At 39.4% G+C, this 25,238-nt stretch overlaps 2 protein-coding genes across 17 annotated transcripts in view; one reads left to right on the plus strand and one right to left on the minus strand.

Annotated features, from left to right (window-relative positions):
- The window catches only part of ARAP2 (ArfGAP with RhoGAP domain, ankyrin repeat and PH domain 2), a 209,370-nt gene extending 199,982 nt beyond the window's left edge, over positions 1 to 9,388 (minus strand). For 5 of the 16 annotated variants that reach the window (XM_070069629.2, XM_070069624.2, XM_089327079.1 and 2 more), the window contains exon 1: positions 9,227 to 9,388. The gene's annotated coding sequence lies outside the window, so the exon portion shown is untranslated. Of the gene's footprint in view, positions 1 to 4,938; positions 5,017 to 6,394; positions 6,488 to 8,671; positions 9,143 to 9,226 lie in introns of those variants that run through there. The other 11 variants (XM_070069628.2, XM_070069625.2, XM_089327077.1 and 8 more) reach the window with 8 other exon arrangements.
- LOC149127715 (uncharacterized) lies at positions 8,655 to 23,370 on the plus strand. The gene is made up of 4 exons (XM_089326988.1): positions 8,655 to 8,791; positions 9,176 to 10,045; positions 19,551 to 19,678; positions 23,013 to 23,370. Exons 1-3 carry the CDS (start codon positions 8,655 to 8,657, stop codon positions 19,609 to 19,611), a joined length of 1,068 nt encoding a protein of 355 aa, XP_089183114.1. The 3' UTR covers positions 19,612 to 19,678; positions 23,013 to 23,370.
- Positions 23,371 to 25,238: the final 1,868 nt, after the last annotated feature.

Below are 25,238 nucleotides of genomic sequence, written 5' to 3' on the forward strand. Positions count from 1 at the left end.
ATTCTATTTTGGTCCCGTACCTCCCAAACAGAAGATTCTCAATAAAAGAGCCAGAATAATTATTTTTGTAACAAAAGTAATACCATATCTCTCCATGCGACTTCCCAACCTCATCTTCCTCACTTTTTCTTCCATTACTTTACAGCTTATGTGCTGACCTCAATCCTTTACCTAACTCATGGCTTTACCTCTCAGAGCTTCCATCTCTTTCAAGCCCTCTTCTCTAACACATACCCATGCTTCATTCCATCACTTAAGTAGATCTGTACTCAAATGTATCTTCTCCATGCAAACAAATATACCTTGTGATTCACTACCTGATAGCTACCAACTGCCCCAAGAGGGCAGAAATCTTGTCTACTGGTCACTGTTCTAGCTTTTAAGTTTGAACACTGTCAGGCACATAGAAGACACACAATAAATAACCGCTGAATGACTTCTTCCTGGCTTTGAGATGATGTAATGCAAGTAGAAAGCACAAGTAGTATTAAAATTTTGCTTAAGTCACCACAAAGGTAAAGAACAAAAACAAATGCAAAGGCCTATTTCTCTGCTCTATCTAAACATTGAGAGGTCCTGAAATCAGGAGTTGGATAGAGTAGGTTGGCTAGAAATTTACCAAACTATTTGTTGGGTTTTTAAAAAACTAAATAGGTTGGGACAGCCTTCCCTGTCTAATGCCTCAAGTAAGGAAAACCATCACAAGTAGCCCACTCCACTGATTACCAGTGGAGCTTTGTGTTATATCCCTTAGCTGAGCTAGGAAAAGAAACAAATGGCAGCCATGGTCACTTGATTAAGCCACAAGATCATTCAATAGTCAATCCTAATAAGTCTGTAATCACTTTGCCTGATTCTAATATCTTATGAAGGAAAATTAGCATAATACAATGCAATTCAGTCATACAATTAACCTATTCAAAATTAAAAAAATCATCATAATAAAGTCAGAAACAACTTTAGGGATGAAACAATAGGCTTAACAACCAGAGGATCACAGGGCTGAAAATATCTAAAAAAAAAAAAAAAATTGGCTGTTAAATGAATGTTATCACTACAAATCTCACAGATTCTAATAAAATAAAATGAGAGTTTACTGTTATCCAGAGTCATGGGACCCAAGTCCCACAGTTGAACTATGTCACAGGATTATATTCAGAAACATATGAAAACATGTTTTTGGTGGTCTCAACAACTGAGTGGCACTAGTGGACAGGAAAGGTGATTTATGACCCCCTACAATGATATCTATGGTAGAAATCTCAAGTAAAATTTTAACTCCAACTCTCTATAATCAATTGGCTCCCCATATGGTGCCTGGCACTACAGATGATTTAAAAAAAAAAAAAATGTTCCTGCCCTCAATTTAGTATGCAGAAACAGCTAATTCCTTGTAAAATTAAAAGTATCCATATGCATAACATGCTAAAATAATTAGTTCAAGCTACAGATATTACAGAAATCCACCTTTGCCTAATATAAAACATAGTCATGAGAAATAAGTTGCCATTCAAATCAAGCAAAATCATTCTTTAATAATGAGATATTAACTTCAGCAAGTATTCATAAAGACAAAATATTCTTCTTTGACTATTCCCCCACAACCACACAGAAGAGGAAGTGGTTTAGAGAAAATATGCTTGTTTACATATTACTCCATCTCACAATATAGAGCAGATTGCAAAAGGTTGAAGGTCAAGACTCCTACTTTATTGTTCTAGCCTGATTGCTTAGCCCTCAATAAAAGTGTGAAATTGGTCATCTGGTATCCCTCTCATCTACCATCACCTGCCTTATCATGTGGCAACATTATCCCCTCACAGGAAGTTCAGTTCCCTCAATCTGATCATGTCTTTTTAACTGTGGTCACCCACAGGTCTGACCTTCTCTCTCCCCATGTTCTCTACCTTGACCACTACTCCTACTCCTTCCCCATGCACCCTCTTTCATTATTCCACAGACTTATATTGCTAAATTAGCCAGTAGTTGTGATGTGTTCACAAACCATCTCTGAAGGAGCCCATCTAATCCTCACAGCTGCTTTAGAAGAAAACCTCATGCCCAAGGTCACACCACAAAGAAACAGTGGAGCCAGAATTCTAAGATGTGGATTCTACAACCTGTGCTATTACCTGTAATGCCTCCTAATAGCTACACAACTGACTTCATAGAAGAGAAAGATTAAATACATAACGGTTTGTATCTCCTTTGTCAAGCTATGTATAAGCACATGCTTTGTAAATGTCTCACAAGTTCAAATTACAACACCTTTTAGTTTCATTATGGGAGTATGTGTCCAAATAAGTGATTAAAAATTGAAGCTGATATTAATTTACATGAATTTCCTGATATTTAAAAGACAATAACAAATTAATGGGAAACATCTCTGAAATTACTATATCAAGCAACGTTAACATTTAGTTTACTAAATTTTACTTTGCACATATCACTGCCAAGGGCAACTGAATTGAAACTACAGAACATCTGACATACTGCAATAATATGAAGACAAAAGTGAAGAATCAAATATGACAAAAATAAATATCCATCGCCCATGTAAGCTGTCAAGAGTGATGGTAAAAACTACTTCACTAGAAGAGAAAGTACTAATTTAAAAGTATACCTAACCATAATCTTAGAGGTTTAACTCTAAATGTGGTACAAAAGGAGTAGGGTTATGGAAACAACCCAAATCTCCACAGCAGAAGAGTAAACAAAATTAAAACACACACTGGAATATTAAATGAATGCAACTGGAGATCATTATGCTAAGTAAAATAAGCCAGACCCAGAAAGACAAATGCCATGTTTTCTCTTATTTGTGAAAGTAATATAGAGAGAGAATCTAAAAATGGTGTGGATGACATATTATTTGGCATTTCTAAATTTTCGCTTCACTGAATCATACCATGTAAGTGGAAATATACTCTTCTTTCTTCATGTTAAAAAAAAATGGAGATGGAGGGATAGTAAGGACTCTTGAGTTACCAATATTTTGTTCTTTATTTGGGTGTTGATTTTAGGTGTGCTCAGAGGACAAAAAAACTCATTTATCATTATCATGCATTTCTTGGTATACATACCGTATTTCAGTAACATTGTTAAGTGAAAAATAAAAATATTCTATTAGGCCATAACAAAAAAGAAAAGGAAGAAAATCCTGTCATATGCTATGATTTGGAGGAATTCTGACAACATTATGCTAAGCTGAAACAAGCTAGTTACAAAAAAGGAAAATACCAAAGAATTCTATCAGGCACCTAAAGTACTTAAATTCACAGGCGCTAGAAGGGTAATGATCAGGGATGAACAGAGAGGTGGGTGTCAGTCAATAAGTAGAGAATTTCAGCTTCAGGGGCTGGCGCCATGGTATAGTAGGGATGCCTGAGACCCCAGCTGGAGTTCCAGCTCTTCTCATTTCCTATCCATCTGGGGAGTGAACCAGCAAATGGAAGACCTCTCTGTCTCTCCCTCTCTCTCTGTAACTCTGCCTTTCAAATAAATAAATAAATCATAAAAAATAAAAAAAGAATTTCAGTTTTGCAAGATGATAAAGTTGCGGAGATGTATTTCACAACAAAAACATATATAGAACATCACTGCACTGTACATTTAAAATTGTTATGACATTAAATTTTGTGATACATGATTTTTACCATAATAAAAAAGAAATATGGAGCTAGAGTACGCAATTGGCATCAGCCTCAAAGATTTTTTTTTTTTTTTTTGAAGAGGTAGAAGATTTTTTTCAAATTGAAATCCCTGTATGTAGTCTTTTCTTTCCTTTTAGGGGAATTCAAGACTCACAAGTGCAGAACCACCACATCCATGAGGCTTCTTGTTATCTCATCCCTTACTTCATTAATTCCTACCAAGCAGCAGTGTAGCCTGCATGACATTTGAATTCCAACCCAGGTTTCTCCACCTTTTAACTCTGGACCTTGATTAAGTTATTTAAATTCCCTAAAGCACTGTTTAGTCTTTTATAAAATGAGGATGACATACTTCATATTAAAATTTATTTCTCTTAGGACTAAACAAGTGAAATATATAAGACTTATAAAACAGCATCCCACATGAGCTGCAAGTACACAATACATGCTGGTTACTATCTTGAATTCATCTGTTATCTACAATATTAAACTTGATCATACTTATACTTCATTAATACTCTTGATTTGATTGGTATTCTTTGCCTGCAAAGACATGTAATATTCCTTTATATTCGTCCTATAAATTATTTTTCTGATAAACCCACAGAGCACTTAACAAAAAGTAAGCAGAGTTTTATTAATAAAGATATGGATAGAATTTGGAGAATGATGATTTTACCTGCAGCACTAAAGTCTAAAGTCCTAGAACACAGGCCCCAGTAATTACCACAGATCACAGAGTTGCCATGGACTATGATGTATGGGCTTAGGCAAAGCCCTTTCTCTTCCTAAGCTTTATGTTGTCATCTGTAAGCAGGGATGATAACAATGTCTACCTAATAAGGTTTTCTGTAGAATGAAGAGTGATTATGCAAAAAAGATTTTAGAACAGTGTCTGGCAATAAATATTTAATTAGTTACCTGTTGGATGGAGAATAATCGAAATTTGAGCCTAAAATAGCAAAAGCATTTCATGGCTTGGATCAAGGAGAAAGGGTTGTTCTAAGCTACATTTTCATTAGTTTCATTTACTGTGCAATCTGAAAAACACAACTCTCAAAATGCAGAAATTAATATCCATTCCTACATCCAGTGAAGATCAGGAGTGGCCATTCCTGTCCTTGATATGAAAAGTTGTTTAGCACAGCTAATACCTAGGTTTGGGTATTTTAGATAGCATCTTCATAGTTAAGTGCTTAGCATTCTCCCTAACTTCGGTGAGTCTTTTCTCTCGCAAGCTATCCATGTTGAATTTTAAGTTAAGTGGATAAGGTCTGGGACTTACTTTAAATTCTGATGGTGAGATCTCTAAGGTAGAACCACAATTCCTGGGCAAGCAGAGAGATTTCATCTTCCAGAGTTTCTACAAGCACAGATGGAAAGGGGCTCATGGAAAGGCATGACCAGCTGCAGTTCCCCTAAATACATCTATCCAGTGCCAGCTCTCTCTTACCCTCTACCATTTAGCCACACCTATCACCTGAGAGCTGAAGAATATCTAGCACCTTAGAACCCTTGACCTGCCAGCACCGTGGCAATAGGCTAATCCTCCACCTTGCAGCGCTGGCACACCGGGTTCTAGTCCCGGTCGGGGCGCCGGATTCTGTCCCGGTTGCCCCTTTTCCAGGCCAGCTCTCTGCTGTGGCCAGGGAGTGCAGTGGAGGATGGCCCAAGTGCTTGGGCCCTGCACCCCATGGGAGACCAGGAAAAGCACCTGGCTCCTGGCTCCTGCCATCGGATCAGCGCGGTGCGCCGGCTGCAGCGGCGGCCATTGGAGGGTGAACCAACAGCAAAAGGAAGACCTTTCTCTCTGTCTCTCTCTCTCACTGTCCACTCTGCCTGTCAAAAAAAAAAAAAAAAAAAAAAAAAAGAACCCTTGACCTGAGCACATATTCTTCAGGATTCCGGTGCAAAGCATCTTCCACACTGGACAACAACTTCAATGTTTAGTTTACTCTAGTCAAAGCTAGAATGATATTGCACTTCAACACAAAGGTTTTTTAATGTGCAATTAAAATAGGTACACACACACACATATAACACTCCAATTTAAACATCGTCACACAAATGTATGTTTCACCATTTCTTTGAATCTAAGAGCCACAGTTTTAGACTAACAACCAGATGTTCACAGCCTACTGTGAACACTTCCTCTCTGCATTTATAAATAGCACCCTGACCTCTTTTCCAACTGAATTTGAGGGCTTATTCCTATTGGTTCATAATTGGTGAAGTCTGTTTTTCTTATGAAAAGAAGGTATCTTAGCAAATATCACCTAAATGATTGCACTATTTATTTACATTCATTCTATCAATAAATACTTAAGGAGTACTATTCTCTCCAAAATAACAATAGGAAATATTTGCAGTTCAAGATAACAGCATCTATTATCTGATTTGAGAACAGTGCTAAGGCCTACAAAGAAAATGAGGATCCAATGTCTGCTCACAAGAGTATAAAATAAAGAGGCAGGTTAGACCTGAGCACACGCAAAGGAAAACAACATACATATCAGCAAACAGTCCTTATTAGGTAAGTGCCAGTAAAGAAAAAAATACAAAAAAAAAAGGAAAAATATGAAACCAAAAAAAGCAAAAAAAAATTGTGACTTTTGACATATACATGTTTTACATTGTAATACAGCTTTATTTTTAACTACACAGGTAAGCTACCCCATCATTCTTCATGGGTGCTTAGAAACTAAAAATCTCAAATCAGTTCCATGAATATACTGAAATACCTGCAATCAGAGTTCTGCAATGGAGGGGCCAGTGAAGGAGCTACAGAAGGTCTCAAAATGTGTAAGAACTGTAGCAGGTGGAGCCATCAGCACCTACAGTCAAAGGAATACATTAGAGGGAACTGACGTGGAGGGAGAAGGTGTTTTGAGACAATAAGGAAGCAGAGTGCCTGCAACAGACCCAAGGTCCAACGAGCAATGACAGATGATGACAGAATGGCAGGCTGCAGCTGGCTGACCAGGGCCCTGACCAGCAGGCCAAGGAATCCACACTTCAGGATACTTTGAGTCTCCTCAAACCGTCTCCTTGTCACCACGTGAAGGGCCCAAACTGCCTCATAACTTCATGGACGCCACACTTCTCTTCTGCCCTTCCCTGATCACCTCTCACCTCAAAACAGATCAAATCATCCTCTCCTCCCCCAAAAGCTAAGTACTGTAACAAGCATAGTCATTATTGGTGAGAACAGTCAAGGTAGACACACTGTCTAATCAACCCTCCCTGAGTATCCTCACCTACCCACAAATCTCTGTATACAAATGGTCCAAGATGGAAAAATACTTCTTCCCATCTCTCCTCCCAAAAATGACTGCCTAACCCAAGTCAGGATTTCTTCATTCCCTCCGAAGCATGGGTAATGTCAGCTAACCCTCAGTCACAACTAACAAAATTTTGCAGGCCAAATTTCTAACTAGAAAGGATTATGTGTATTCTTTCAATTGAGAAAAGAGATTATCAAGCAAAATGGATTAACTATCATTATTTAGCTAATGCAGACAGTACTTTAAAACACACAACTTAAATGATAAACTACAAGGTCCAGAACGTTGCACAAGTAAAAATTAATAGGACATCTCATAAACTATAGTCTTGCATGCACCAGGTTTGATCAAAGCTAAGACATATTTCCAACACCATTAAGAACTTCTCTACGTAAATAATATTTTACAGAGAATTCCAAAAATCCCGATTGTTTAGCATGCAAAGGTTGGGCTCTATAAATGAGTCAATAAATGGGGGGAATTAAAAGCTGTTAAGTGGATGACCATACGCTTGGCATTTTTATAGAGACTTTCACTAAATGGTGTCCAGAGCTGAAAGAGGTAGGTTAGAAAGTCACAAAACAAAACTTCCTCCTCTGATATCCTAAAAGCTATAACCCACAATCCTAAGCGGGTTATAAAACATCACAATTTCAATGTGAGAATACAAAGTTTCTTAAGAAAATTGCAATTCTTTATACTCGGAGTTTTATGCTTAACCACAGTAGGCCAGAGCAGTTGAATCATTTACTGAATACTCATGAGCACATGGCCAGCAACTTGTAGTGATATCAGAAAAAGAATTTATTTTAAAATGTATCATCAGCTTCTCTTTCCACAGACAACACCTATAAAACCTGACATGCTTACACAGGAAGGAAAAAACACAAACACATGCACACCCACTAAGTTTTAACAAGCCATTGAACTTACCCTCTAGGTACATTTTAATTTAAATCTTTGGGTGCTTGCAAACCCTGACTATATAAAGCTTTCTTGGTGTTAGCACCTATTTGAATATGAGTGTGTTAAAAATCTGTATGGTGAGCAGCCAGGGAGAGATTTCCACTTTAGGTTCTAGCCTAGTTCCATGACCCACTTTTTTTTCTTTTTAAAACATTGTGAAATAGTGGAATGTCACAAGAAATTTCCCTCATTTCTCTTGTAAGTTGGAGGAAAATAATGAATAAAAATTTAGGAGTTTATTTTTTTCTCTATTTAAAAAAAAGTTAGTTTCCTTTAAAAAAAAATAAACCTGAACTTCTAATCACTTCTAATCATTTATGGGCAATGTTCCACAAACTCCGGGTGTACTGGGCTTAAGTGCAGAGAAATCAATACTGAGCTTGTAAGTACAATACTATTATTGGTAATAACAATGACATCCGATTAAATGTACTTTTAAAAATAGCTTATTTTCAATACACTTAAAAAAGAAAAGAAAAAACCAAAGGATATAGCCCAGTGAGTAGTCTGCTTCAAGGACAACGTTGGAAAAAAAAAAAAAAAAAAAAGCTGCTATCACCATACAAACTTGCAACAGCCCAAAATGTCACTAATCCAAACAAACCAGCTTTTCATTCTCTTGTATTTTTCTCCCATTATCAAAGGTTATGGTTCACCATCCAACATTACAAAGCCCTCTCTCCCAAACCAAAACCACCCGTACCTCCGCAAGGAGGTGGGGACGAGTGTTTAAGAAAACTGGCCACAAGGAATGAAAATAAAACTTACTTTACTAAATAAGGCGGACACCAATTCTCCCAAGAGAACTGTCTCCCAAAGTAAAGGCGGTATTCACCGCGGACAGGTTCCCGCGTATGGTGCGGGATTCGGGCAGGTGGAGGCCAAATGGTAGTAATTAAAGTTAATTAACAGGCCTGTCGTCTTAAAGTGCATAACAAGCAGGGTGCAGGGTGCACGGAGAGCAGAGCGAAGTCATTATCTCCACCAAGTAAATAACTTGGTGCCTGAAACTCGCTACGGCTCCTTTATTACTTGGTGGGGTGGGGTGGAAAGCAATGCAGGGGTGTCTAGTTGTCGATCCGGATTGTCACCCTTCGGGGTCAAATCCCAGAAGTGAGTTGAGTTTCTGTTATCACTCCCCGGCTTCTGGTTTCCTTTTAGCCGCCCACACGCGGGAGCGAAATCCAAGGGGCAGAAACGAGAGCCCAGCACTTAGCGCGCTGGAAAATTCACCCACAGACGTAACCGAAAAGCCCCAGCCCATCCCCTCAGCCCCGGGCCCCGCCACGCCGGCCCTGCCCACCCGTGGCCCCGGGTACTCGCCTCGCGCGCGGCCGCCGAGCTGGGAGAGCGAGGCCAGGCAGCGTTGGGGAGCCCCGGCGCCGGCGTCTCTGCCCGCCTGCCTGCCCGCCGCGGCCGCTGGCTCCTCGCCCGTGTGCTTCCCCCCCCGACACCCCCGGCACGGGCCTCCTCCGTCCGGGTCCCCGCTGGCTGCCCGCAGCCGCGTCTGCTGCCGAGAGGCGGCCGCGCGGGCGGCGCTGTTTCGCGGGGCCGCCCGCCGCACCTGGAGGCGGGGAGCGCGGGCCGCGAACCCGCGCGCAGCTCCGGAAGCGTCGCGCCAGGCGGCGCCTGGCCCAGGTGCTCCCTCGCCGCGCCTCAGCCGCTTCCTCTGGGCCGGCGGGGGCGGGGAGCCGGCGCTAGGCGCGGGGGCAGCCGGAGCTTAGCGACGGGGTCGGCCGAGCCGGCAGCCCTGGTTCCGCAGCATAGTTGGGCGACTGACTCAGTCCGCCGCGGCTTGGCCGCGCCTGGCACCCGGGCCACCTGGCGCACCTCGGCCCCGAGGCGCACGGAGGGCGCGCCCCCGAGCGCACCGCGGCCCGAGCCTGACCCACCCTCGTGGGAGGAACGCGTCCCCAGCCGCCCCTGGCCAGTAGCTTTGTGCCCAGCAATGGGGGGATTGATTGATTGTCAAATGGGTGGAACCTCGCCACCACTGGTTATTAGGCTTGCACTACTGGGTACTTTTCCTGTTACCGCAACCTTTCCCAAACTTAAAGACTCATCTAGGGCGCTGATTTCCTCAGGCCGCTTTCCTGCATTTGCATTCAATGGGCCAGGGACCTGTATCCTTAACAACCCTGGGTGAGTAGCTTGAGCCCATTATGTGAGATCCTGCCTCAGGTCAGCCCTGTGAGGAGATCAGTATCCCCATTTTCTAGTTGAGAAGTCTTTTTATTAAAGAGTTCAGCTTATGACCAAGTGGCCATGATCTGGGGGTGGGGGAGGCGGTGAATTTCAGTTTAGATCTGAATTCTTTGCTGTGTTTCGAATTTCACCTCTGTTTATCCGCTGGGAGGGGTCGGGAGAACCCCCGTGGTCTAGTCTTTCTTGCGCCTGAAGTGGTAGGATCCTGACCGTTCTCCTTTGAGCTGCACTTTGATGCCCTACTCCCAGAGGTGAAGAGGAAGCGAAGGAAAATATGTTCCTCCAAAACCCTTGGGGACTGCAAAGACTTAAGAGTCCTTAAGTCCAAGTTGTTTTTTAAATGAGTTCTTGGGCCAGGTCCTTGTTTTTATTTCATTATTTATTTATTTATTTTTTTAATAAACATGTCTCCACAGACTGCACCTGAAATTCTCTTCCCTAAAAGGTGAAATATACCTCGCTTTTCTCCCGGTACCTGTTGATGGAAGTAAAGCAATTAGGGAAAGTGGAGCCCTTATTATGAAAATGAGATAATTGGTGAAGTCCAAAGTGTGGGTGTCTTCCCAGGAGCCCTGGCCCTTGGCAACCTTCAAGTCTGCACCTAAGGCCAAACTGCCTGCCCACCGGAAGGCGCCATCCTTTCCTGGGAGACTAGGACCTGCCACAGAGACCGTAAACCTCCAGTCCTTTTGAAGTAGGTACTCCATAGCCAGCCCTATTTTCACTGGAAAAGTTTTCTTGCCTTTTTTTTTTTTTCAAACTTCAAAAATTATATTTTCCTTTGGATTCCTATCATGTTGAAGCAGAAATTTTCCTTATGATTGTTTGCTGGCTTGAGGCTTCTTAGTTCACACTCCTTCCACTCTCCACCCCCGACCAGGAGTTCTCGCATATTTCTCATTTATTTTTATCTTTGTAAGCCGTTTTCAATCCCTCTCTGAACAAGGTAGGTTATCAATTTTTAAAAATCCTGGCATCGGTTATGGTACATCTTGCAGATTGGGAATTACTTTGTCCTCAAGTTACTTCTCTTGGTAGATTTCATAATCTCATTGGGACTTGGTGCCTCTTTGCAACAATATCATTAGTGTATTGATGGTTATTGAGTCATTTATTGTTTAAAACCTTTATTGATCATTATTTGGTAAGTGGAAGATACAGTTGGCAGATACAATACCCATACAATCTCTGGATTTAGTATTCTCTAAAGGGAAATAAAGTTAACAGCTGTAAGGGACAATGATGTAAAAATAGCTCTGAGAAGTAAAAGAAAATCAGTGCTCCCTGATTGCCTGTGTAGATTAGTTACAAGATATATTCTGGTTTTATGAATCTTAATAATAGAGAGAAATAATACATATTGGAAGAAATATGGCAAAACTTCCTTTTATTAATTTCTCATTAAGCACCCTGCCAAATACCTAATATATGTGCTGTATGTACCTAGCAACTCTCTGAATTGAAATTCTTCTTCCAATTTTTTTTAAATATAGGCTTAATTGAAATATAAAGAACTTAAATAGTACATGGTAGACAAATTGAAGACATCAAGGCTGTATTTATAGGGAATACATTGCTTATTTAGCAACCTTCACAGTGAGACAATAAGATGAAGGAAAATTCACTTCCTAAGAATTGCTGCAAAGGCTACTGAAGTACATATTCTTAGCTTCCATCCAGGCTGGAAATAGTCCAAGATGACTGGCTCCCACTCCTGTATTCTAGATTTTTAATAAGGCCGCAGATAGTCTTTGCCTGTCTTTGTGCCTTTGCTGCTCACATCCCTTGTACCCAGAGAGCATCCCTGGCACTCTGCTGATGAAAGAGGTAATTAGAAAGAGTGGAAATCTCCCTCATCTCCTCCTTCCTCTCTGTTCTCCTCTCTGCCCCTTTTCTTCTTCCTCCTTTTCCTTACCTCACAGAGGTTAACACCCATTGAGCACTTACGTGTGCCTTGCTGTTCCAAGCACTTAACTTGTAGGAGCTCATTTAATTCCCTTAAAAGCTTCTCAAAGAAATAATGTTATTATCCCCCTGATAAGAGAACTTAGGAAAAGGAGGTTGAGTAACTCGCATAAGTCAGCCAATTAAGGCCACAAGGGAAGAAGAATCCTTACCGCATCTTCTCCAGAGTACGGCTTCTACCCTGGATTGTCCCTTAGGGAAACTACACGATGCTAGGCTTTAGAAGGCCTGCACTCAGCATGGTCCCAGCTCCTATAACAGGGCAATTTGAACAACTTGGTAACTTATCTGAGACTTAGTTTCCCCACGTATAAAATAGGAGTCATATATTTATGAGAATTTAATGTCTTTAAATATGTAAGCCACCCAAAAAATGGTAATCCCTCAATGCATTTAATTCTATTCTCTTTTCTCCAATTATTCTTCAAGATTGGGTTCAAGTCCTACCTACATCTTAAACCTTTCCATATCTCTCATAATTATTTATACAATAGAATTAAGTAATTTCTTTATTTTCTCTAAAAAATCTAATATTATTTTTGCCAGATATATCACAGAGGTAGATTAAATAGGAAAATGTTTACTTAAAGTTTAATTCATGTTTAGATATTCATAAAAATAAAATTACATATTTGGAAATACTTTTCCTTTATTTTATTTATTTATTTAAATAGGGACAAAAGGAGAGCTCTCCCATCCACTGTTTCATTCTCCAAATGCCCATAACAGGCCAGGATGGCCCAGACTGAAGTCAGAAGCCAGAAATTCAATCCAGGTCTCACATGTGAGTAACAGGGACCTAAGTACTTGAGCTGTCCCCTGCTGTCTGCCAGGGTGTGCATCAGCAGGGAGCTGGAATGGTGAGCAGAACTTGGATTCCAACCCAAGGACTCCAATATGTGGTTTGGACATCTCAAGCAGTGGCATAACCCTCAGTACCAAATACCCACTACTGAGTCATATTTTAGGAAATTTAACATGTAACTTTGATGTCCATGAGGTATTAAACTGTGCCTTCAGCATTTAGATTATATTTTGAATCACCTGTCACTTATTTTTTGTTTTTCTTAGAACCTTAACTCACCCCTGCCTTTCAATCCTGCTCCTCAAGAGAAAGTGCTCACACAGAGATTTTTATCTCAGGCTATACTTTCTGAGGAACTATGACTAAAAGACGTTTCTTTTTCCTGTCATGTTCATTTGTTCATTAGCCATTCTAAATGTTGGATGTAAGCATTTTTAAAATTTTTCCTAGAAGACAGTAAATTCTCTTTAAATTTATTTTTAATGTTGCAAAAATTTGACATATATATATATTTATGTATCACATATAGCATGTTTTGAAATATGTATACATTGCGCAGTGGGTAAATTGAGTTAATACATACATTTATTCACATTCTTAGTTAACTGTGTGAGCACTTAAAATCTATTCTTTTCAAAAATGCAGAACATTGCTGCTAACCATAGTCACCATGTTGTACAACAGATCTCTTGAAATTACTCATTTTATCTAACAGAAATTTTGCATACTTTGACCAACATCTCCACTCCTCACCTCCCATCAACCCCTCATAAAAACCATTCTAGTCTCTTTTTATGAGTTCAACTTTTTTAAAAAAATCCATACGTAAGTATAATTGTGCATTGTTTTTCTTTTATACTTAGATTACTTTACATGGAATAATGTCTTCTAGCTTCATCGGTGTTGTCACAAATGAAAGGGTTCCCTTTTTTATTAAAGCTGATACATATTCCAATGTGTATAATAACACATTTTCTTTATCCATTCATCCATCAGTGAATACCTAGACTTATTTAATATCATAGCTGTTGTGAATAATGCTGGAAAGAACATGGGAGTGTAGATAGCTGTTTGACAAAGTGAATTCATTTATATACCCAGGAGTGGGATTGCTGGATCAGATGGCAGATCTATTTTTAAGTTTTCTAAGGTTCTTCCACCGTGATTATTTTAGTTTGCATTTTCATAACAGTGCATAATGATTCCATTTTCTTCACATCTTCTCCAATGCTTATCTTTTGTCTTTTTTTATAATAGTTCTAACAGGTGCTATCTCATTGTAGTTTTAATTTGCATTTTTCTGATGATTAGTAATGTTGAACATTTTTCCTGTACTTCTTAGCCATTTGTACATATTTTAAGAAATATATATTGAGATGTTTTGCCTGTTTTTAACTAGGTTCTTTGTTTTTCTCACTATTAACTGTTTCAGTTCCTTATATATTTTGGATAATAACTTTTTTTGTATGTATGATATGCAAGAAAATCCAAATATTCTCTAGATTTTCTGTACTCTGTTGATTGTTTCATTTGTTGGGCATAATTTTTTACTTTGATATAATCTCATTTGTCTATTTTTGCTTTTTTGACTTTGCTTTTGGGATCATATCCAAAAGATTACTGACAGGGCCAACAGTGTGGCACAGCAGATTAAGCCACTGCTTGCAGAGCTGACTTCTCCATATCAGAGCTCCACTTCCAATCTAGTTCCTTGCTGGTGGACCTTGGAAGAGCACTAAATGATGACTTAGATGCTGGGTCCCCTGCAACCCATGGTAGGCCCAGTTGGTGATGCAGCTCCTGGCTTCAGCCTGGTCTAGCCCTGGCCATTACAGCCATTTGGGGAGTGAACCAGCAGATAGAAGATTCTGTGTGTGTGTGTGTGTGTGTGTGTGTGTGTGTCTACTTATTTCTATATCACCCTGCCTCTCAAATAAATAAATGTATCTTTAAAATAAAGATAAAACTAGGGCCTGCACTGTGGCATAGCGGGTTAACCGCTGCCTGCAGTGCCAGCATTGCATATGGACGTCAGTTTGAGTCCCGGCTGCTCTACTTCTGATCCAACTCTCTGTTATAGCTTGGGAAAGCAGTAGAAAATGGCCCAAGTCCTTGGGTCCCTGAATCTGTGTGGGAGACCTGGAGGAAGTTCCTGGCTCCTGGCTTTGGATTGGTGTGCAGCTCCGGCCGTTGCAGCCATCTGGGGAGTGAGCTAGCAAATGGAAGACCTAATTCTCTTTCTCTCTCTCTCTCTCTCTCTCTCTCTCTCTGTGTGTGTGTGTGTGTGTCTGCCTCTCTAACTTTCCAATAAATAAATAAATCATTAAAAAATAAATAAAGCAAAGACCAAATGTCATAGAGGAGCTTCACTATTATGTTTTCTTGTAGTTTTAACATTTCTGGCCTTACATTTATAGACATCTTTAATCTATTTTGAACTATTTTTGTATTTGTTGTGAAAATAAGGTAATTTCATTCTTCTGCATGAAGATATCCAGTTGTCCCAACAACATTTAATGAAAAGGCTGTCCTTTCCCCATTGTGTGTTCTAGGAGACTTTGTAGAAAATCAGTTGCCCATAAATACGTGGATTTATTTCTGGACTCTCTATTCCATTTTATTGATTTATATATCTGTTTTTATGTGAGGAGCATGCTGTTTGATTAGTGTAGCTTTGTAGTATATTTTGAACCCAGGCACTGTGATGCTTCTAGCTTTATTGTCTCTGCTGTCATCTGGTTTTTATTGTTATTTTATAGCTGATTGTTTTCACTCTGAATTTTTGGAGACATGTAAATTTCTGGATACCTTCATGATTCTGTCACTACAAATTTTATTACAAACCACAGTTTCCCGTTTTCTATTACAAGAATGGTTTTCTTGGCCAGCGCCATGGCTCACTAGGCTAATCCTACGCCTGTGGCGCCAGCACCCCGGGTTCTAGTTCCGTTCCTGGCACTGGATTCTGTCACGGTTGCTCCTCTTCCAGTCCAGCTTTCTGCTGTGGCCTGGGAGGGCAGTGGAGGATGGCCCAAGTGCTTGGGCCCTGCACCTGCATGGGAGACCAGGAGGAGGTGCCTGGCTCCTGGCTTCAGATTGGCGCAGTGTGCCAGCTGTAGCAGATATTTGGGGGGTGAACCAACGGAAGGAAGACCTTTCTCTCTGTCTCTCTCTCTCCCACTATCTAACTCTGCCTGTCAAAAATAAAAATTAAAAAAAAAAGAATGGTTTTCTCATTCATAGTATAAATGTGTGCATTAATGATTTCTGCCAACTTTTAAATGGCTTTATTTTAATTTTTGTTCATTTTATTTGACAGGCAGAGAGACAGCTAAAGAGAAACCGTTCTACACACTGGTTCACTCCCCAATGTGCCTGCAGCAGCCAGGGCTGAGCAATGCTGAAGCCAGGAGTCAGGATCTCAATTCAGTTCTCCCAAGTTGTATCAAGGACACAATTACTGGAGCCAGGACTCAAACCCAGGAACTCCTACATAGAATATAGGCATCCTAACAGCAGCTTAATGGCTGGGCTCAATGTTTGCTCCCTTTTTAATGACTTTTAAAGCATGCTTACACTAGCAAATAACACTTAAATGTTGAAGTCATGCCCACATAAATGATTTTTAATGTTTTTGCCTCCTTATTTTTAAAATGATTTTTGTTAGAAGACCTCTCTATATATCCAAACCCAAGACTGCTATAGCCTGGGAAAACAGTGGAAGGTGGCCCAAGTCCTTGGGCCCCTGCACCTGTGTGGGAGACCTGGAAGAGGCTCCTGGCTTCTGGCTTCGGATTAGCACATCTCCTGCCGTTGCGGCCAGTTGGGGAGTGAACCAATGGATGAAAGACCTCTCTCTCTTTCTCTCTGCCTCTCCTTCTCTCTGTGTAACTCTGACTTTCAAGAAAATAAATAAATATTTTTTTTAAAAAAAGTTTTAACTCTTGTTCTCTTGAGAGAACCCTTTAGTGAATGGTACCACAGGTTACCTTAGTCATAGCAACACTACAAATATTCAACCAATTCAATTATTGTGAAAATAATAATTTATTTTAAATGTTTTTCAAAAGATATTAAATAGTACCAAGAAAAGAGCAAATATAATTTTTCATATAAAACTGTTATTTCAGAAACCCATTTTGGAAATAGAGATAAGACTAATTCTTTGATGTTAACAAGTTTATAAATTTTAATATTTCTGAAATGATACTCTTTTTTAAAGAGAGAGATCTTCCATCTGGTGGTTCATTCTTCAAATGGCCGCAACGGCCAGGGCTGGGCCCAGCTGAAGCCAGGACCCAGAAGCTTCTTCCAGGTCTTCCACATGGGTTCATGGGCCCAAGTACTTGAATCATCTTCAGCAGGTAGCCTGATTGGAAGTGGAGCAGCCAGGACTTGAACTGGCAGCACTGCAGGTGGAACCTTAACCTTCTATGCCACAGCACTGGCTCTGGAGATACATCTTAATTCTAAGTGTTCAGAGTGTTTTTTTTTTTTTCTCAGTAGTGTAGAAAATATTATATTTTTGAGTTGCTGAAATCGATCAGTTTTTGTCATTGCCAACATAAATATCTAATTTTATTTTTCTGTGGTCAAAAGTGCAAGGAAAATCATGGCTAATAGAAACTCTAGAAAAATCAACTGCCTGTTGGATTTGCATATGAAAGAGGAGGGGTCTTTGAAAAGGTCCCCAGGAAATGGCAAATAGCATATTATGATAGCATATTATGAAAACACTATGTGTGGATTTCAAAATATTTTTGCCCAGGGGCTTATGGTGGTGTATAGCAGGGAAAGCCACTGCCTACAAATGCCAGCATCTCATGTGAGTAATGGTTAACATCCCAGCTGCTCCTCTTCTGATTCAGCTTCTTGCTGATGGCCTGAGAAAAGCAGCAGAAAATGTCCCAAGTGTTGGGGCCTTGCTACCCATTAAGGAGAGCCAGATGAACCTCCTGGTTCTGGCTTTGTTCTGGCCCAATGCTGACCATTGCAGCCATCTGGAGAGTGTACAAGCAGATAAAGATCTCAATCTCTCTCTCTCTCTTTCTCTCTCGCTTTCTCCCTCTCTCTCTTTGTTTCTCCCTGTCTTAGTGACTCTGACTTTCAAAATTATTTAAAAAAAAATTCCACCAAAATAAGAGTGTTGGTTAATCCTATTATTTCCTGAAAATTTCAAAGTCTCCCTATACATCTACTGGGTGTAAGAACATTGTTCCCACTTTGATATGTCAGTTCTTCTTCTTATTCATTTTTATGTATTTGAGAGACAGAGACGAGGAAAAACACCCATTGACTGGTTCACTTCCCAAAGGCCAGGTCCCCAGGGCCTGGACCAACGCCAGGAGTCAGGAACCCAATTGTTGTCACTCACGTGGATGGCAGGGATTTTACTACTGAGCCAACACTTGCTGCTTCCCTGAGTGAGCATTGATACAAAGCTGGAATTGGGAGTGAAGCCAGAACTCAGATCCAGACACATCAATATCGAACGTGGGTCCCAACCACTAGGCCAAATACTTGCCCTCTCCCATGTGTTTCTGTAATTGAGTTTACTAAATACATCCAAAATTCTATGATTCTGTGCTGTAACCAAAACAAAGCACTGTGTATCTCTATTCTTTGCTTTTTTCTTTAAAAACTATATTTATAATAGGTAATTAACTTTGAAATATCTTCTGACATCAAGAAAAAAGAGGGAGGGATTTAAAGAAGCCAAACATTGCAAGGTAGAAATACAAAAGCAACAGCTAGAAATAGATTTCTCATGAAGCAATGAAATTAAACTGTTAAAAAATAGCTCTTGCTTGAATGGAACAGAGCATTATCACTGTAAATGGCTAATGAAAAAGAAGAAAAGGATTAATATAACCTCATACCACAAGACAACTTATCAAAAAAGCAGAGGTCAGAAACTAGCTGCCTGTGGGTAGCATGAAGGCAGGAAGTCCACAGTATGTCCCAGACCACAGAGAGTTCTGCAATTCTTATTAGTCACTGAAATGTAGATTTTACATTAAAATGAGATTTTTTTAGCTTCTCTGTAAAACAATCAGAAAGTCTTAAAGTACTTCCCTGACACTCATGCAAAACATGTCTAAATGGATTGGAAAGTTAGCAGTCCTTCTTTTCTTCTGTTTGCTACAGTCCCTACTTACCCGTTTCTCCTTGAGGTTATGACTCAGGTGCTGTGGTGTGGAAGTTACAACTTTGAGATAGGACCTGAAATTAGGATGAGATTAAGGACAATCGAGGTGGGGGCAGGCAGTGCCTTGGCATAGCAAGTAAAGCTGCCACCTGCAGTGCCAGCATCCCATATGAGTGCCGGTTCCAGTCCCGGCTGCTCTACTTCAGATCCAGCTCTCTGCTATGGCCTGGGAAATCAGTAGAAGAAGGCTCAAGTCTTTGGGCTCCTGTACCCATGTGCGAGACCCAGAAGAAGCTCCTGGCTCCCGGCTTCAGCCTGGCCCAGCCTTGGCCAGTTCAGCCAACTGGAGAGTGAACTAGCAGATGGAAGACCTCTCTCTGCCTCTCTTTCTTTCTCTGCCCAACTCTGACTTTCAAATAAATAAATAAATCTTAAAAAAAAAGACAATCTCTATGGGTGGCCCTTGGGGTAAGTTTATGGATTTCTAAAATGGAAATCTTAAGGACGTGCCTTTTGGTTTGCAGTTCAGCACTGAGGAGAGAGTGGATGATGGCCCAGGTACTTCCGTTGCTGCCACCCATGTAGGAGACCCAGAAAGAATTCCTGGCTCCTGGCTTCCACCTGGCCTTACCCTGGCTGCTGTGGGCGTTTGGTGAGTTTACCAGTAGTTGGAAGATCTCGCTTTTTCTCTCTGTCTCTCCCTCTGTCTCTGCCACTCTGCCTTTGAATACCTAAAAAAAATAAATCTTTAAAATGGGAGTCTTAAAGAGCAGAACAGATCTAAATTTAGTAACCAACATGTTAGGACTATTTAGCAACAGCAGCAGTATGTTCATCACAATAGCTACTCAAGCATCTGTTGAGTTCTTAAAATAAGTCAAATAACACATTAACACATTACAGATGTTATTCATGATAATTCATTCAGATAATTTTGTACATGTTAAGATGCGAACAACCAGCAGAGACATGGAAAGAAGCAAAATAGTCCTACTTCACTGTATTCTTATCACTTACAGTATGACAGTAGAAGCAGATATGACTCAAACAATCATGCAAATTTATTATATGTGTGTTTACATATATGTGTTCTATGTATTCACACACTACATACAGCATACTACATATATAATACTATTGTACAGATAAACAGAGTACACATATTCCATAGTGTATCCATGTATACATACATATGTACTTTATATTTACATGGGCATAAATTACATAATTGTGTTTAAATAATACGAGTTTGCTGATGGTTATCTATTTCTAACCACAGTAATTGTCACTGCATGTGACTCCAATTAATACAGTTTTGAGAATGGAGAATGGAGGAAATGCTTTTCTCCTTCTCCTAGCCTTTTGTTCATGTGGAGGTAGTTTCTAATCCTCCTGGCATCTTGTTGTAGCACCATCCCCACTCCACACATTGTGCCCTGTGGTGGCAAGTGCCTAATCTATTTAGTGTCTTTGGGAGGAGGCACTGGCCACATCAACCCTGCTCCTTCATCCTCCCTTACTCTTCGTGGAGGTTCCACAGGGAAGCCAAAATCCCATGTTACTCTTCTAAGCTATAAGAATTGTGGGAAGCTTCAACCTGTCCAAAGCTTCCAGAGCCTAGCATGTTTTCTAAAAGTGATATTGAATTCATCATCTGTCTGATTCCTTTTTTTTCATTCATTCAAAATCAGGTACCCCAGCAGCTGTGGTATTAGGAACAAACAACATTCTGTGCTATAGCAAGCAGAGAAAGGGCAATTTTTCATTGGCCAATCAGAAAAATCCTTTGTAAAGAAGAGATATTTGCACTGAGAACAGAGTGCTGAGTGGGAGTGAGCTCTGTGTACTGTGAATAGGGTGGGGCAGGGGAGGGACTGGAAGGGCTGAGATTTATTCCAACCTAAGAAAAGCATTTGTGAAATCTCAGAGGCACAAAAAAACAGGAATTATAGAAGGACTGAAAGAAGGTCTTTTGGCCATACTGTGGATCAAATAGAGTAGAACAAGATGGAGTTGGTCAGACAGGTGGCTATATCACATAGATTCATATAGATTATACTGAGGTTTGGGGTTTTTTCAGAAAGGCAATGGAAAATCATTGAAGGAATATAAGAGGAGAGAACTTAAAGCATTTTAGTTATGTATTTTATATAATTTCCAAACAACCCTTGATGAAACATACTATTATTATGGCCATATTCCAGATGAATAAGTTGAGATTCAGAAAGATTAAATTGCAAATATATTATTTGATAGCAAATAATGATAATTCCCAAGGCTGTCCTTTCACCCACTCTACTGTTCTACGTATTCAAAAGAAGTCCACAATGTAATCTGTAGAAATTCTGTGACATCTGTACATTTGCAGACTGTGACTTACAAATAATATATGTGAGCAAAATTCATCAGGTTTTAAGGTGTTCACAAGTTTGTTTTTTTTTTAATTATTCAACACCTCTGCATTTAGGTAAATAGAAGAGACAGTGCTGTGAATTCATCCTATCAGATTCTACAGTATAATTCTAATACTTTATGGAGGATTTAATTTGTTCAATGTGAACTGCCTATTTTGTAACACAGAAATGAATTCAGTATTGTTCCCAAACCAAAGAATTAAAAATAGATTTGGAGGAAAAGGAAAAGAGGATAAGAATGTCTCAGCACATCATGAAAAAGTTTTGGTAGATTTGAGAGTGAAGACACTAATCAAGTTACTTTGCATCTAAAAGAGAAATTAACACATAATTTAAAAATTCATCATTGACTTCATAACAAGTTTGTACACTAGTTACTAGTAACTTGTATGTCAGAAATGTCTGGTATTCTTACTCAGAAAGTTTCATATATCCTGTTTCTTTGAACAACTAGTCTTAAGTTTCTTTAAAACACATTTTGTAGACAATACATATGCCATTTGATTATTTTTCTTTGTGTGAAGTATGACATACCAACTCGGTTATGCTGAATAGCAGGTGCACCTACTTTCAAAGGCCTAACACAAGTTTGCATTTCCTTCGCTCTACATGGCTTTGGTAGCATCCTGTGTAATGGTTTTATATTTTTTCCTGTGGAAACTCTCATACCCACATTACTTCAACTGCAATCTGCTTTAGCAATCAGAAAACATGGTGTCTGCCCAGTAGATTTAGCAAGCATTTTAAGGAAACCGTGGTAGTCATGCTTGATTGAACTGTTCTTTCTTTCACTTGTAAAGGAACCACTGCTCATGAATTCATTCAGCCATGAATGCTTGGCTTTTGCAATACAGTTTCTAGGACACTAAAAAAGGAGATTTTTGTTTGTCATTCATTTCCAGAAAAGAGGAAAGTAAAACACCACAGAATCTGTCCCTTGTCTTCATGCTCTGGGTGGAGACAATTTTTACTAAAATAGAAAGAACAAACAACAAATCCAGTGTAATTCATTTAAGTATCTTCGTAAAGTGCAGAGTACATTTCAAATAAAAAGTGCAACATTTAAACACTTATCAGATGGGTAAATATTTTATTTAAACAGCATAAGTCAATAGGGAACAATTAAATATAGAGAACTTTAGTCGATCTTTGTCCTTTCCAAACTGTGCTTTTCAATCTTTGCTTCTGCCCTGAATGAAATATATGATGGGACTAGTAGATGTTCTGTCCTATGTTAGTGACCAGACCAGTCTAATTTGCATGATGAAAGGGTCTAAGCTGCTCTAGTACACGGGCTTACTCTATGCCAGTTTATTCAGTATAAATCTTACTGTCCTCAATCACTCTTGTCCCACAAGCCTGCTTCAGGTCTGAAATCTGCCTTATGGTGGTGGGGGAAATGGGAGGGGCTAGATGTTTTCTTACATGCCTATCTCCTCTCTCAATCACCAGCTACTGCAGCAAACCCCTCAGGGATCAGATCAAGGGGAAAAGGAGATTGAGAGGAAGGACAGTTTCTTACATAATGCAGCTATAAATCTGGCTCATTTTTTCTCTCCCCTCAATTTCCAGCACACCTACTAACCACTGCTGGACTTTGGCCTGCCTACTGCTCTTGAAATGCTGGGAATACTTCCACAGATGCAGCAGCTGTTGAAATCCTCTTGGTCCACTTTTTGGAGTATTACATTTCCTCCTTAAATACACTTAGTGCCCCAGTTCTCGCATATCTTCTGCACTGTCTAGCAAAGTTTAGGATATACAACTGGTATTGATTTCATATGTGTGGATTGTTGTCCTACTTTCTTCAGAGTTGAACCTTAAACCTGCCTTACATGCTACATCTAACATGATCAAGAATAATAGATAAGAGCCTTTGGACTAATATATCATTTTGTAAATTGGAATTAAAAACAGAAATATCACTCTATCAATAAGGCAGTCTTTCATTATTATAGGAATGTGTGCATGCATGTGTGTGTGGGTAGCCATACTTACTAAATGCTATATATTTATTAATACTGGACTTATATTTATCAAATGCTACCCACATGCAAGTCCTGCACATAAACTACATTTCCTAATCCTCACAACTCTATGGATTAGATTCTATTAAGAGAGAGTACTTGGAAGTTGAAGAGTTTAAATAACTTGCCCTGTTACCTACTTTGTGAATGGCCGAGCTGGTGCTTAAACATAGTACTACTGTCAGATGCATAGACCTAGCTCATGGTAGTTATATATCAGGTCACCTCTGCATGGAACTGGAGTGTTGTTAGCTTAAGTAGTGACTGGAGGAGTCTATTAAAATGGCTTCTTGCATCCAAAGCTGAAGGTTTACTCGGATAACAGACTTTAACAGCAACTATCATCTCTGTGTTATTGATAGGAATCATTCATGGAATAAGGTGTGTCCCAGGTACAGGCCTGTACATGACCATAATGTTCTTATTAAACAATATGAGAAAGTAACATGATCCAAGTCTTCAAAATTCTCCATCCACTCACTCACACATATTTTTGCATATTTAATCAATAATACACAGTGATGTCCTGACTCAAATTTCTCCTGACACTTAATGAATTTTATAGCTTAGGTAGTTCTGATTTCTAGCAGTCTACCTATGCATTTTGGATTCTAATATAGATTCCTGCATCTATAAGCAGTGAGATTATTTCATTCATAACAGCTTTTGAGAAAAACAATGAGTTCAGTCAATAAAATGACCAGGCAGGTCATCCACAAGCCATGTTGTTATCATGGTGGGTTCTCAGCAAATGGATTTGCTCAGTAGGTTAGATAGTATGTTGAAGTCTTTAAAACACTAGAAGTTTTTTGGATTTTAGGTCTCTGTGATCTTAGTGGCAATGTTCATTTGAAGGGGAAAAAAAAAGAGGAATTGGGCCTGAGGAAGATCCTGAGAATGATCATTATTGTAATGCGTGTCCAATATGATTTTAATGCATATTAATATTTAATAAATATGTATTTAAGGAACAAGACATAGATCCAAGGGAGAACTTGATGGATAGTTCAGTCTGATGGGAAAGTTATCTCTATAGAAAACCATGTAGATCTCCAACAACTCTATGTAAGCCACTAACAAAATTAGCATTTCAAAACTAGGGTTTCCTGCTAGGTCTACAGAATGCTATAGGAAAATAAGAGAAACTTGATTAAGTAAGCCTAGAAAATGCTTCAATCTATATTTTCTTCTGGAGATTTAATGACACATATTTACCATATTTAAGTCTTTAAGAAAATCATACAGCAAAGAAACTTTTTTAATCTTGTTTAATTTAGCATTTCTTAGAGCTCTTTGACCAGGAAACCATCTTTGTGCAATATTTTTAGTCTTCTGAACCAGTTTCAAGAAACCTAATCCAGTGAAATTAGGGAACCACATATCCCATAAGTAAGACTCAGAGAGGATTAGTGAACATTACTTCTTGCAGCGAAGCTATTGAGGATATTTGGCAGCTGATGGGGGAAAGGGGGGTGTGTGGAGATGAGGTAAAAGGAAATGATGCTTAAAATGTTACCAGCATGCAAATATTCTTGATATCTCTTCAGGATCTGCAGATTTTAAACTTGAAATAGCGAGAAACTCAATCAAAGAAAGTGGGGCCTGCTGCATATGGGTCCAGATGTCAGTCCATCTCTTCATGAAAATGAAACAAGGACGTATCTGAGGACCAAGTTATATTCTTACCTAAAAATTAATTAAAAATAATTTCAAATCTGACTCACTTGCAGCCAAAAAATAATTAAGATCAAAAAGGTGTGTGTCATTGAAA

Source organism: Oryctolagus cuniculus, chromosome 2 (genome assembly GCF_051225735.1).
Source record: "Oryctolagus cuniculus isolate XC-2025 breed Fujian yellow rabbit chromosome 2, ASM5122573v1, whole genome shotgun sequence".
In the NCBI taxonomy this organism is placed as follows: Eukaryota; Metazoa; Chordata; class Mammalia; order Lagomorpha; family Leporidae; genus Oryctolagus; species Oryctolagus cuniculus.

Coding starts and splice junctions, on each gene's coding strand:
- LOC149127715 (XM_089326988.1), top strand. CDS start 8,655: ATGAAAATAAAACTTACTTTACTAAATAAGGCGGACACCAATTCTCCC. Junction 8,792..9,175: donor GGGCAGGTGGAGGCCAAATG/GTAGTAATTAAA, acceptor CCATCCCCTCAG/CCCCGGGCCCCGCCACGCCG. Junction 10,046..19,550: donor TGTATCCTTAACAACCCTGG/GTGAGTAGCTTG, acceptor TTTGGTTTGCAG/TTCAGCACTGAGGAGAGAGT.